This window comes from Eucyclogobius newberryi, unplaced genomic scaffold (assembly GCF_026437365.1).
Source record: "Eucyclogobius newberryi isolate DKJ021-1_F unplaced genomic scaffold, fEucNew1.0.hap1 SCAF_8, whole genome shotgun sequence".
Classification (NCBI taxonomy): domain Eukaryota; kingdom Metazoa; phylum Chordata; class Actinopteri; order Gobiiformes; family Gobiidae; genus Eucyclogobius; species Eucyclogobius newberryi.
The window spans coordinates 14,243,236-14,255,379 of NW_027316500.1; the positions used below are offsets into that span (position 1 = coordinate 14,243,236).

Here is a 12,144-nt window from a genome sequence, read left to right on the forward strand (position 1 = left end):
TTGGCAAATTATAGTTGGTAAATACCAATTAGAAGCCCTGAATACAGCAACATATTATATTTAAGAAGCAAAAGACAAGTCAATACAGCGTCAACTCTTCAGACATAGCTTTAACAGAATGTATCCAGAATATTATTATTAGTATTATCTCTTCTGAAGTTCCCATTGTAAAAACATTTCTAGCATTAAGACATTTGAATAAAGATATGATATGCATTTTTAACTAGATGCCAATCCTGACACAATCGTCTACTTTAACCTTAAATTAAAAGCATGTCCGCAAAAGGGGGTTAGTGGTGTTTTTTTTCTTTTTTTCTAGCTATACTGGCCTCCTGGAAACACAATATATCCTGCTATGACTAGGATAACGGCTGGTCTAAGGTTAAAAAACTTTAGTGAAGGTGAATAATCTGATTTCCTCATGATGTAAAGGCACATAACTTGGAAGGCCTTCTGACTTGCTGCATGTTAAGCAAATTTCCCTTGCATGTAATCCACTGTGACATTTGTAGGAGTAGTATTAGGAAATATTCTATAAATGTGATGGCAGTCTGTAGACGCAGGGGTAATATTGAAATGTAGCAAGTGTAGCAGGCCCCGGCATAAAACGCGACTCCCTCTGTGAGTGGAGGTCTCGGCACGCTACTGATATTCCATTGCTGAGGGCAAAAGGGCATTTTTTTTCTGCAGTTTTTGCTTTGAGACTTCTAGTTTGTGTCCTGAACAACAATTGCATTCACAAGAAAGAAGAAAGCACCAGTGTGCACAGAGGTTTCAGAGGTATAGCTTTTCTAAACATTATTATAACGTTTAACCCTTGTATTTACTGCTGCAGGTCAAAATACTGAAGATCCGTTCACTCCAAGGACAGTGCTGCCTGTGATTGTTTATCAAAGCAGTGTAAAAGTTTTTTTTTTTTTGTCCACACATGGGGTCAGTAGGGTCAGTAATAACACAATGTAAAAGTGAGTTATTATTTAGAATCAGATAAATTACTATACTATATAATTTACCTCTGAACCACAGCAGTTTATTTATATGTCAGTCTGGGTCAAAAGTTATTCTTACCATTACAGGATCCTGATCTTTTTTCCATTTTAATCAGGATCTAAGGATATAAATAATAGTAGACGTGGGGTGATATGGATACCAGTGATCAGAACACAATGTTAAACAAGACAATAAGTTAAATGTAAACTCCATGGTATAGTTTGCCTTTCAGATTCAACTGCCCTGTTTTGTTCCTGCTGTTGGCAGGGCTGGCAGGCAACATTGAGGCGCATCAAGCTCCACCAATCAAATGGCTGAGGGCGCCCCGTGTGTAGCCTGGGAGGCAAAACTCACTGTGCACAGCCACCAAAGCTCTCTTCACATGTGAAAGTGTGTCACTGTGAGGAAGGCAAACGCCAACGGCAAGGCAACCTGTAGCAGCAACAGGCATTTACACAACTGTGCTAATTTATTCAGATTTCTTCAGCTGGGTAGTGCAGGACATCATGGTCAAAGTGTGTTTTTCAAACGGTGAAATGTATTTCTAAATGAATGTGTAATATCTTTGTTAAGATAGAACCATGTTATTCAGGTGGTTATATATTGTCAACTGGACAAGGTTTCGGTTTCTGGATGGTAGGCACTGTATATGGCTAGTAGAAATGTTGATTTAAACAGAAATGGGCATAAGGTTGCTTCAGACAATCACATTACGACAATGTTTTGTTTTATTAGATAGAAAATCATTCAATTAAATTTATTTTCGTAATGCCCAAAATCACAACTGTAGTTGCCTCAACAGTGAAAAAGCAGATTAAACAATGTTCATAGGGACTTGGCAATGTCCCAGCATCCCGTGTCCTTAGACAAACGTCCCAAGCTCCCCTGTCCTTAGACCCTCCGTCTCGGCCAGGAAAAACTACCAAACGTCTTTGGGAAAAAGTATAAACCTGGAGGAGTTCCACAGAGAAGGAGAGATCCGACTCTCTCAGACAGATGCGCTAGAACCACTCAGGACGAGAACCAGTTCTTTGAGGCAGATGAAGAAACGTTCATATGGAGTAGAGACCGTTTTTCCAGGCATTTGAGGAGCATCTGGATCCACAGGTCATCGAAGTGCCTGTTCCTTCCTCGCCGGAGGTGGGAGAAGAAGAAGGAAAAACAATGAACAGATTGCAAGTGAAATTGGATATTAAATATTGATTGATAGAATATGTAGTCAGAAGCAGAGGATAGTGCTCAAGCTGCCATACTTCCCCCAGCATAGTTGCTCCAAGGGCAGCGTAGCTGAAACTGTAGGTTTTTATTTTTGTTCCTAACTGGCCTGACCATAAATTCAGCATTCCTCTCCATTGAGAGGAAAAGCTTTGTTGCCTCTTGACAGTTGGAAAACCAAAATAGGATGAGTGGTCTGAAATTACACTCTTGATTATAATAGCACTGTATGTATGAGGCTAGCTCTCTACATTTTATGCTTCATATGATTAAACATGCCATTCATTGTGCAAATATTATGGTTATGAGGTCTCAATGATGAAATGGCAGAAGATAATTGTATATAATGATTATATTTTCAGTATTTAGGAAATCATTTGCAGGTGTCAAAAAAACACCTGTGCTCAAGCTGTTGCACATTTGTCTTCATTCAGTTTATTGTATAGAATTACAGTACATAGTTAGTATGTACTGATACCACATATACCTAGTTCAAATTCACATCTGCCCGACTTAGATGACTCATATTATATGGTAAAAAACAGAGGCAACTGATAATGTGCTGTTCAAGTCACTGTGAGAAGGTAATTTGTACTGGAAAAACAGGCCTTCACAAAATGTTTAAATAGTAGTTACTTATGTAATGAAGATACACTTTTATTTTCAAAGCTGAGTGGCCCAGATGTGGATCAGTGAACGGTCTGCAGTGATCTTTACACATAAGAATTGTCTCTTAGGACTGTGTCTACCGGTGACATATTTGTCCAGTGTGGACAAACATGAGGAGAAACCATTGTAGTGTGTAAAATGGATTGTTGTAAAACCAACCCTTTCTCTATGTGATTTTATTAAATAAAAACACATTTATTCATGGACAGGTATATAGTAAAAAATGTCACTGATTTTATTTCCCATTGGAGCCTTCGAGCTAGTGTGGGCTCAGATAACAGTACAGTTAGCAGTTCACATTGTGTCATAAATATAATGCAGAGATCTAACTGAGCTGGTTTGAGGTGTGACAGCGCAGACAAAGCCCATTATCTATACCGAGCCAGAACTGCAATATAACATGAGGCTTCTCTTTGAGCAGCGGCCCCATCTGCATGACAGCCTCTCTGATAAGAAGGCTATAGACAGAAATATCGTGGTCCAAACTAAATTCTCCTTCTTAAAATGAAGACATCAGTCATCTTTCAATTGAAATGTCTATCAAAGTTAGCTGTGCATCCACCAGGGATTACCCACAATTTCTTTTCCATGGAGACATTAACTGGCAGGAGCTGTGATCACACACTGCAGCTGGAGCCAATGATGGAGGGACTGCACCTGCCTGAGGTATCCCTCTGTACTCTGTCAGGGAACAGCCTCCAGTCACTGCTTAGTGCCACAAGATGCATTACGTTGCGGTGACATTCGAAATAGTCCCTGAGGTGCTCTACCATTGCTGTGAGTGACAGGCCGGCTGGGGAAACCTGCGTTGTCCCATAATTCACCAGATGCTCAGTGCTCTGTGGTCCTGAGGATTTCCCCTCTCTCACTCATCCCAAAACACCCCCCCAACAGAACGCTGGTGGCATGTCACTTCACCTAGATTCAGAAAAAGCCTCAAAATGATTTGTTCTAATCAATAAATAACCACTAAATTAAAATGTATTATAATATAATATTTTGTAAACTTGTTAAATATTTGTACCATGAATAACCTCACCAAGACATTGTTCAATACGCAATGACAATATCTGGAGTTAGACAATGGGTTACAAATCAAATTCTGTCTTGTGCCTGTCCCAAGATTGCATAAATGATGGGGGTTGTGCCACAAAGGACCTTATGGGTAAATATTACATCAATCAATATGTGATTGCGCAAGAATCTATATTCTGTCAAAACTATCGGTCCACTCCAGACAGATACAAAGTTAAATGAATTAGTTAAAACAAGAAGTCAAACCAAATCAAAGTACTGGTATGTCCTTTTAAGTTACTTTTAACATATGCTCATCAAATGAATTCATCAGTATTTGCATTTTCAAACTACTCCGGCCTCTCCCTCAGCAGACAAAATGTCGGTTGAGAAACATGTAGGTGTAACTAGGGGGACGACTCCAGAGGCAGACCATTACTGTGTCCCGTGCTGCTGCTCTCAACTGAATACAAAAAACATTCAGGCTGATCTGCTTAGCCATCGCTGCCCTCAACCCCCTAATGAACCGGCCCGACACCCCTCATGGGCTTTAACCCTCCCCCTGCTTACTCCAACTTAACTAGATGTCCTACTATACCTGCACGTGCTCACCTCCCAAAGCCCAAACCACAAACCCTCACACCAATATGTCTGCAGCGCTAAAGTATTATTAGACTTACACAGTCTCAATGGGGAAACAGTGAGGGCTCCGAGCTGGAAGATGAGATATGCTACAGGGGCTACTAGTTCCATTAAAATGGCATTCACCTGGGCCTTTTGTTATCATTGGACCTGACGTTTTTGCAGGCAGCGCCGGGGCTTGTTGATCCATGACCATCTCTTCTATCTTTGCAGGATTTGAAGGAAGTTGGTGTGAAATTGACACCAATGAGTGCACCTCAAACCCGTGCCACAACCGAGGTCGCTGTGTGGACGGGGTCAGCAGTTACAGGTAAAGGCAAAATATCATCTGTAAAAATGTTTGATGTCATAAAAAGGTGGCGGAATGACAAGTTTGCAAGAAACCGTGCACTATTGGGTGTCTATTGGGTAGCACATTGTAATTTAAAAAAGACCTAAGATTTTGAACAGTGTCTAAAATTACTCCAAAAGTTGAGTTGCACCAACAGTGTTTATTGCTGTGAGCAATAACAGTCATGTTTTATGGATAACCTGGAGCTGCTTGATTTTTTTCATTAGTGCACGATTACAAAATGTATTTGAATGGATTTTGTACTTTGCCGTTTCTGATCTAAATGGGGTCAAATTGTTAACACTCTCAAGGAAATCTGTCAGACTCTAATTGCCCTTGTCATAGAATACACATTTGAGGCTTAAGGTTTTGCTAATCAACCTAAGATGCTGTTGGCAATTAGACAAAATCAAATGTGAAATTAGTGTAATTAGGGAGCCATTGATTTTTACCATTTCTATTTAAAAGGTGTTTTGAGACAGGAGAACATTTGTGTATTGGGCAAAATATATAAAAAAAATATATTTCTACAGATGTGAATGTACAATGGGATTCTATGGCCTTCAGTGTGAACAAGACATCAATGAGTGTGCGTCCAACCCTTGTCAAAATCATGCAACCTGTCAAGACCTTGAAAACATGTGAGTATAAAAACTTTTAATATTTTGTATGTCTCTATGTGGCGTATAAGTATAATGTCAAATGAAGATTAAACTAATTCTAGATTACTTTTTTTTAACATTATGCAACTAAAATCACCAATTTGCGAGTTAGTGAGCTAACGCTCACTTTTCCCCCCCAAGTAATAGTATTAAACTAAGGGAGTGTCTACAGAGCCGCGGCGCCTGAAACTGCTGCGCTATTTGACCGCACCGTTTTAGACCACGCCGGGTTAAGGTTAGGGTCAGGGTCAGGGTTAGGGTTAAGGTTAGGGTTAGGGTTAGCCATGAGGCTATATGACAGTGCCGCGGTTCCTGAACCTGCTGGGCTATTTGACCACGCTGCGGCTCTGCAGCCACGGCAATAAAGTATAACATATGTAGATCATTATTTAACATTTTCTTTACCGTAAACTGAAGTTATTGATCTGTAACACCTTACTATTAGAAACAGGTCCACTGACTTCCTCTTCATTGTGGCTTTGTTACCTTTTGAACCCGACCTGTATTACCTGGGGTGGGCATAGATGGGGGGTAGGTGAAAACAGACATTTTCGGAGCACTTGATTGAAGGACAATACAGGATTTATTAAATATGCATGGATCACTCAAAATACAAGATAATTTGGAGTGAACAACGTTATAACACTGATAAAGCTCATATTGTCAACTGGACAAGTTTTCAGGTTAAAATGATTTGGCTTTCTGAATTCAAATAGTAGGTACTGTATATAGCTAGTAGAAATTTTGATTTAAACAAAAATGGACATAAGGTTTTATTTCAGTCAATCACATTAAAGGCGTAATGGACGATTTTTTTTGGCCCAAATCTGAGTCTCATTTCCTCGTGGCGTGGACTGCCAATTAGTCCTGCCACGTATCAATCATAGAACGCACCTACTGCTCACCTGCAGCCTCGTCGGCTCGCCCCCATGAGAGCAGCACGTTTCCCCGTGTCTAAGCGCATGGATCTATAATAATATAGTTCCCTCAGTGTACAGGACAAAATTAAGACAGAGAAAGACAGTTCGAGCTGGCTCAGAAGAGACGGAACTCTACAGGAGACGAGAGATGCGGTGCGATCCATCGCGCTAATAAAAAAACGCAGGTCTAGCTGCGAGGCTGTTGTGTAGGTCCGCACGGGGGGAGTGCGCATGCGCTTCAATTCTCAAATCGGCGAAAAATTGTCCATTACGCCTTTAAGACAATGTTTTGTTTTATTAGATAGAAATTCATTCAGCGTCCTCTCCATTGAGAGAAAAAGCTTTGTTGCCTCTTGACAGTTGGAAAACCAAAATAGGATGAGTGGTCTGAAATTACACTCTTGATTATAATAGCACTCACTGTATGGATGAGGCTAGCTCTCTACATGTTGTACGCTTCATATGATTAAACATGCCATTCATTGTGCTAATATTGTTTATTATAACTAGTGCTATGGCAGTGATATGATGAAATAGCAGAAGATAATTGTATACAATGATTCTATTTTCAGTATTGTGCTCAAGCTGTTGCACATTTTGTCTTCATTCAGTTTATTGTATAGAATTACAGTACATAGTTAGTATGTACTGATACCACATATACCTAGTTCAAATTCACATCTGCCCGATTTAGATGACTCATAGTATATGGTTAAAAACAGAGGCAACTGATAATGTGCTGTTCAAATCACTGTGAGAAGGTAATTTGTACTGGAAAAACAGGCCTTGATACAACAGCTTCACAAAATGTTTAAATAGTACCGTAGTTACTTATGTAATGAAGATACGCTTTTATTTTCAAAGCTGAGCGGCCCAGATGTGGATCAGTTAACTGTCTGCAGTGATCTTTACACATAAGAATTGTCTCTTTAACCCACTTACATAAGTATGTAGTTTGGACAGTCGTAGGACTGTGTCTTTACCTCTACCGGTGACATATTTGTCCAGTGTGGACAAACATGAGGAGAAACCATTGCAGTTTGTAAAATGGATTGTTGTAAAACCAACCCTTTCTCTATGTGATTTTTTTTTTAAATAAACTAAAAATAAACACATTTATTCATGGACGGGTATATATTAAAACAAAATCACTGATTTTATTTCCCATTGGAGCCTTCGAGCTAGTGTGGGCTCAGATAACAGTACAGTTAGCAGTTCACATTGTGTCATAAATATAATGCAGAGATCTAACTGAGCTGGTTTGAGGTGTGACAGCGCAGACAAAGCCCATTATCTATACCGAGCCAGAACTGCAATATAACATGAGGCTTCTCTTTGAGCAGCGGCCCCATCTGCATGACAGCCTCTCTGATAAGAAGGCTATAGACAGAAATATAGTGTCTATAGTAAGATAATTGGGAGTGAACACTGTTATAATACGAATAAAGCTCATGGGCTGTATTTTGCCCCTGGACTTAGAGTTAACAGGAGCCCCCTTTCTAGGCGTTTCCAGGTCACACCTTTGCTACCTTCATGACCTTAATGCTGCTGTAAAGAGGCTGGACTTGGCGGATGGAGGCTGGAGTAGGATGGTGCCAGTACATATATGGTGATAGTGATTGAACCAATGACAATGATGAATGACTATTCAAAAGCACCTCATGTGTGTGATTTTTGAGTCATGGCTTCATATCCAGGCAAAGAAAAAAGTGACCAATAAAATGTTTTGATTTTTCGTTTTTCAATTTGATCCCAAAATTGAAAATAAAAAAATGTATAGAATAATATAGTTAAAATACAGTCTCAGAGCGTTGTTTCTACTTACGTAATTACCTTTATTTGTTTTGCGCAACACAGAGAGCTTGCTTCAACCCCCTCGGTGCCTAGACTAAACCCAGACTAAACCAAGACTAAACCAGGTCCAAAACACGGAGGCGCTGAGCACAGAATGCACCGCAATCCGTGCACACATCTCTCTTTATGAACTTGACTTGTGATCCAAAAACGAGGGGGGGTAGCAGCAGAGCCACGGAAGCGGGTGATCCTGAAGCCCACACCCCCAGACTGCTGCGATGACCCGCATTAGTCTTGGTGCCAGGCTTCTGAGCCACCGGTGATGGTTGTCACCCAGTGCGCACAGTTTACAGATAAAGATGTGCTGCACGGACTTCATTGCGTTCTGTGCTCAGCACAGCACCTTTACACACAGCTGGACACCTGAATGCTCGGTGGAACACTTCCTTGTCTGGGGGGCACTGTGGTCAGCTCCAGAGCCGAGTGCTAAAGCCGTAAGTTTTACCGTGTTGTTCTGTCAGCCTGTGACAGTTTTACATAAACTGGGACAAGAATTTTGGGTGAATATGATGGTGACAGTGGGGATTTATCCAGTTTCCCAAAAAGACCAAGACTGGAGGTGGAGGTGTCCAGCTAAGAGCTTTAAGAGCCTAAGTTATTTATGCTCTTGAAAGTTGTTTATTATGATTATCTTGTTCGTATGGGGATAGTAACACGACTCCAGTGCAATTGTGCTGAAGTTTATTTGTTACGGTTCTGGCCTTTCACAAAATGCATACACCCTGCCCTCAATTTTCTTCACTCCACCTTGTATTTTGGCACGATCACACCTCTTGTTTAGAATTCCATGCCCTGCGCTGTCAGCAATTGCGCCGACACAATTTGTCAGGAAATTTGCTCCTCAGCGCCCAAGTTAACACTAAGCCTGTGGGCAAAATTCGGCCCCCCAAGTAAATTTGACATAATATTTACCCTTTAAGGTAAAATCAGTTTTTATTCTGTTTGTGTCCATGCTGTTATATTGATTCCCTGCTGTGACCTTTATTTGTCATTTTAAAGCTCTTTTGAAAAAAACATTATATAGTTACAGTGTTCCTCTTCTGCATCCTAGTTTTTTCAAGCCTGTCGAGCTCCCTATAAGACATTTGCGCGGATTCAGCAGGAACCTATCATGTATCTAGATTGGGCTTTACTGCTGCTGTACTCTGCTGTGTGCTTAATGGGAGCCTGGGGGCTTCTAGGGCTTTGGTCGGACAGATGGGTAAGCCAAGTCCCTGGGCCAATTTGAGTCCTAAATGGTTTGTCTCCACTTTGTCTACCATCATGATTTGCCTCCCATGTGAACTGGCCCCACGCTCTCTCGCTGCTCCCCTGCTCGCACAGTCCAGGGAGTTTGCATCAGGTGTGCTCTAACCTTTTTGTCCACCACCAGCACCTCTACAGAGACTGCTGCTATCTCTCCATCTCTCTCCAACCCGACAAGCCCAGCGGTCCATCTGAGTCCTCCCAGCAGCTCAGCCTTATCTCCGCCAAGGCTTAGATTGAGGATAGTCAGCTTGACTCTTTTGAGGTCACACACTTAGGCTTGGACGACTGCTCGTACCTGTACAAAATAATATATGGCCTTGCTCTATGATGGCGGTAAATGTGTAATATGGGATTCAATAATCTACACTTTATTTATTTGTTCACGATACATTACCCATGTCAATACCAGCCTCTATTTATCTCTTGTATATACTGTGTCAGAATGCATATGAATACCGGTACAACACACTGAATTAACTTTACCTTTCATGTCCTTATACTGCACTATACATAAACGTAGTCTTTCACAGTGTGGTATTTTATTATTATTACATCTTTTTGTATTTTTACTCTATTGAAAGCCTATTGTAATTAACTGATTAGATGTAAACATTGATATTGCATTTATTTTTGTATGAACAGAATGTATCAGGTGTCGTTGTTGTAATAAAGAGCAAGACTCCCCACTCCCTGGTTAAATAAGGTTAATTGAATAAATGTTCTCCAAACCAACCAATATTATATGTCTGACTATTCACTTTTGGATCTCTTCTCTTCTAGTCTCTACAAGTCCTCAAACATTTAAAAAATATCAACAAAACTATTGATTTAATCAGCAATCAAAGAGTTAAGCAACACACAATTTTACATAAGTTCTGTAAAGGAAGATCACAAGATTATTTATCACAGTTTATTTAGCTCTTGGTGGGAACATTCTCTTTATATACTATAATTATGTTTTTCTTCAAAGGTCATGCACTATGCTAGTTGTGTAGTTTTGAAACATACAGACCCTTATCAAGTGTTATCTTTCTCAGAATTTCATCTTGCTCCTGAGCTGTAATGACTGACCCATATCACGGCTTCTTGCTCAGGTACCTCTGCGTTTGCCCTCTTGGTTACTTCGGAGCGCGCTGTGACTTGGACGTGGATGAGTGTGAAGTTTCACCTTGCCTTCACCAGAGCATCTGTATCAACAAGCCCGGAGCCTTCTCGTGTGCCTGTCGACCCGGATACTCAGGTAGCCCTCTGGTGACATGAGGATCAATACGAGAGGCTAAAAAGCTTATCATGACTGCAGAGGCTGTGTGGAGCTATTGAAGTAGCTCTGACATATATCTGGCTTAAAAACTCTGTCACAATACTAGCTTTTAATTATCCCACCTGCTTTGATAAGATACAGTTCACCAAAGCTAACAAGCGATACATTTGTCACCTGTTTTATCAGATGCCAGCAAGTTGTGGAATTGAAGCTGACTTTTGCTAATTTCCTCGATCTTCACTGGCAATAGTAAATGAACGTCCAACCTGCACGCTTAGTTCAGGGGTAAATTATCTTTCCTTTGAGCCAGGAACAAAGACTAATACAGACTAATTATTTGTTTTGTTTTATCTATTTTACCTGCCAGCAGCTTCTCAGTTGCTCTTAAGTTTCTGTAACGCTATTGTTGTTTTATGTTCAATCCATTTCAACAATATTGAGCTATTTCGGTGTGCAAGTTTGCGCGTGGGTATCTAAAGCCAATTCCTGTCAGCTTGCGGGAAGATTAATTTCATTTGTCTTCCGCACAGTATCATCAATTTATCCTTCCCCAGTTGAGAAAGGGGAGGGAAATCTCAGAGGTATTGCTACTCTGGAGAGGCCCAACCTGACACGCATGGCCCAATTCCCAGTGAAGCAGCTTTTATTATTAGGCCTACGCGCAGCATAGTACAAGTCATTACTTTTTCTGTTGCTGAAGCTCATCGGAGGAAGCCAGAGTTCCCCCAGAGAGCGAGGAGGCCGGAGGATAGTTTGGATTGGCTCAAACCGAACGAAAAACTTGCACAAAATATTCGCACTGCAGGACAGCGCAGAACATGAGCGTTGCAAGTTTTTCACAAAAGCACAAATGCATCCACAAACTTGTCTTCTTCAAGGCTACTCGTGGCTTTAAGATGACAGCGCGATCCGTCAAATGGCCTTTTTGCACACTCTGGCCACACTTAATTGATATTTCCACAGTACAACAGAGCATCTTTTCTGCAAAGTTAAATTTATAGTGTCACTGGCTACTGTTAACACGTTTTTTCTGTTGTATATTAAATGTCAAATAGACATTTAATAGTGTAGTGTAAAGCTGCTGATGGCGCTTCTAATAAATAGCATAGGGTATTGTTTTCTTCTCAGTGAATATGAACAATATGCAGTATAATGGCATGTCATTTATAAATAAGTATTTATTTTTGACAAATTTCATGTGTCAGTCAATATGTTTTAGTCTGAGCAATTGAACGATATCACAGAAATAACACTGTATAGCCTGTGTGTCAACTGAAGAGTGACTAAAGCTAAAATGTGTAGTGCCTAATAAATACTACATTGCAGTCACTAAATCAG

At 40.5% G+C, this 12,144-nt stretch overlaps 1 protein-coding gene across 1 annotated transcript in view; it reads left to right on the forward strand.

Moving 5' to 3' along the window:
* eys (eyes shut homolog) overlaps nt 1-12,144 on the forward strand; it is a 196,090-nt gene that overhangs the window by 88,897 nt on the left and 95,049 nt on the right. The window contains exons 26-28 of the mRNA XM_072437256.1: nt 4,744-4,840; nt 5,395-5,502; nt 10,640-10,785. Of these exons, the coding sequence (XP_072293357.1) occupies nt 4,744-4,840; nt 5,395-5,502; nt 10,640-10,785 (351 nt within the window). The remainder of the gene's footprint in view (nt 1-4,743; nt 4,841-5,394; nt 5,503-10,639; nt 10,786-12,144) is intronic.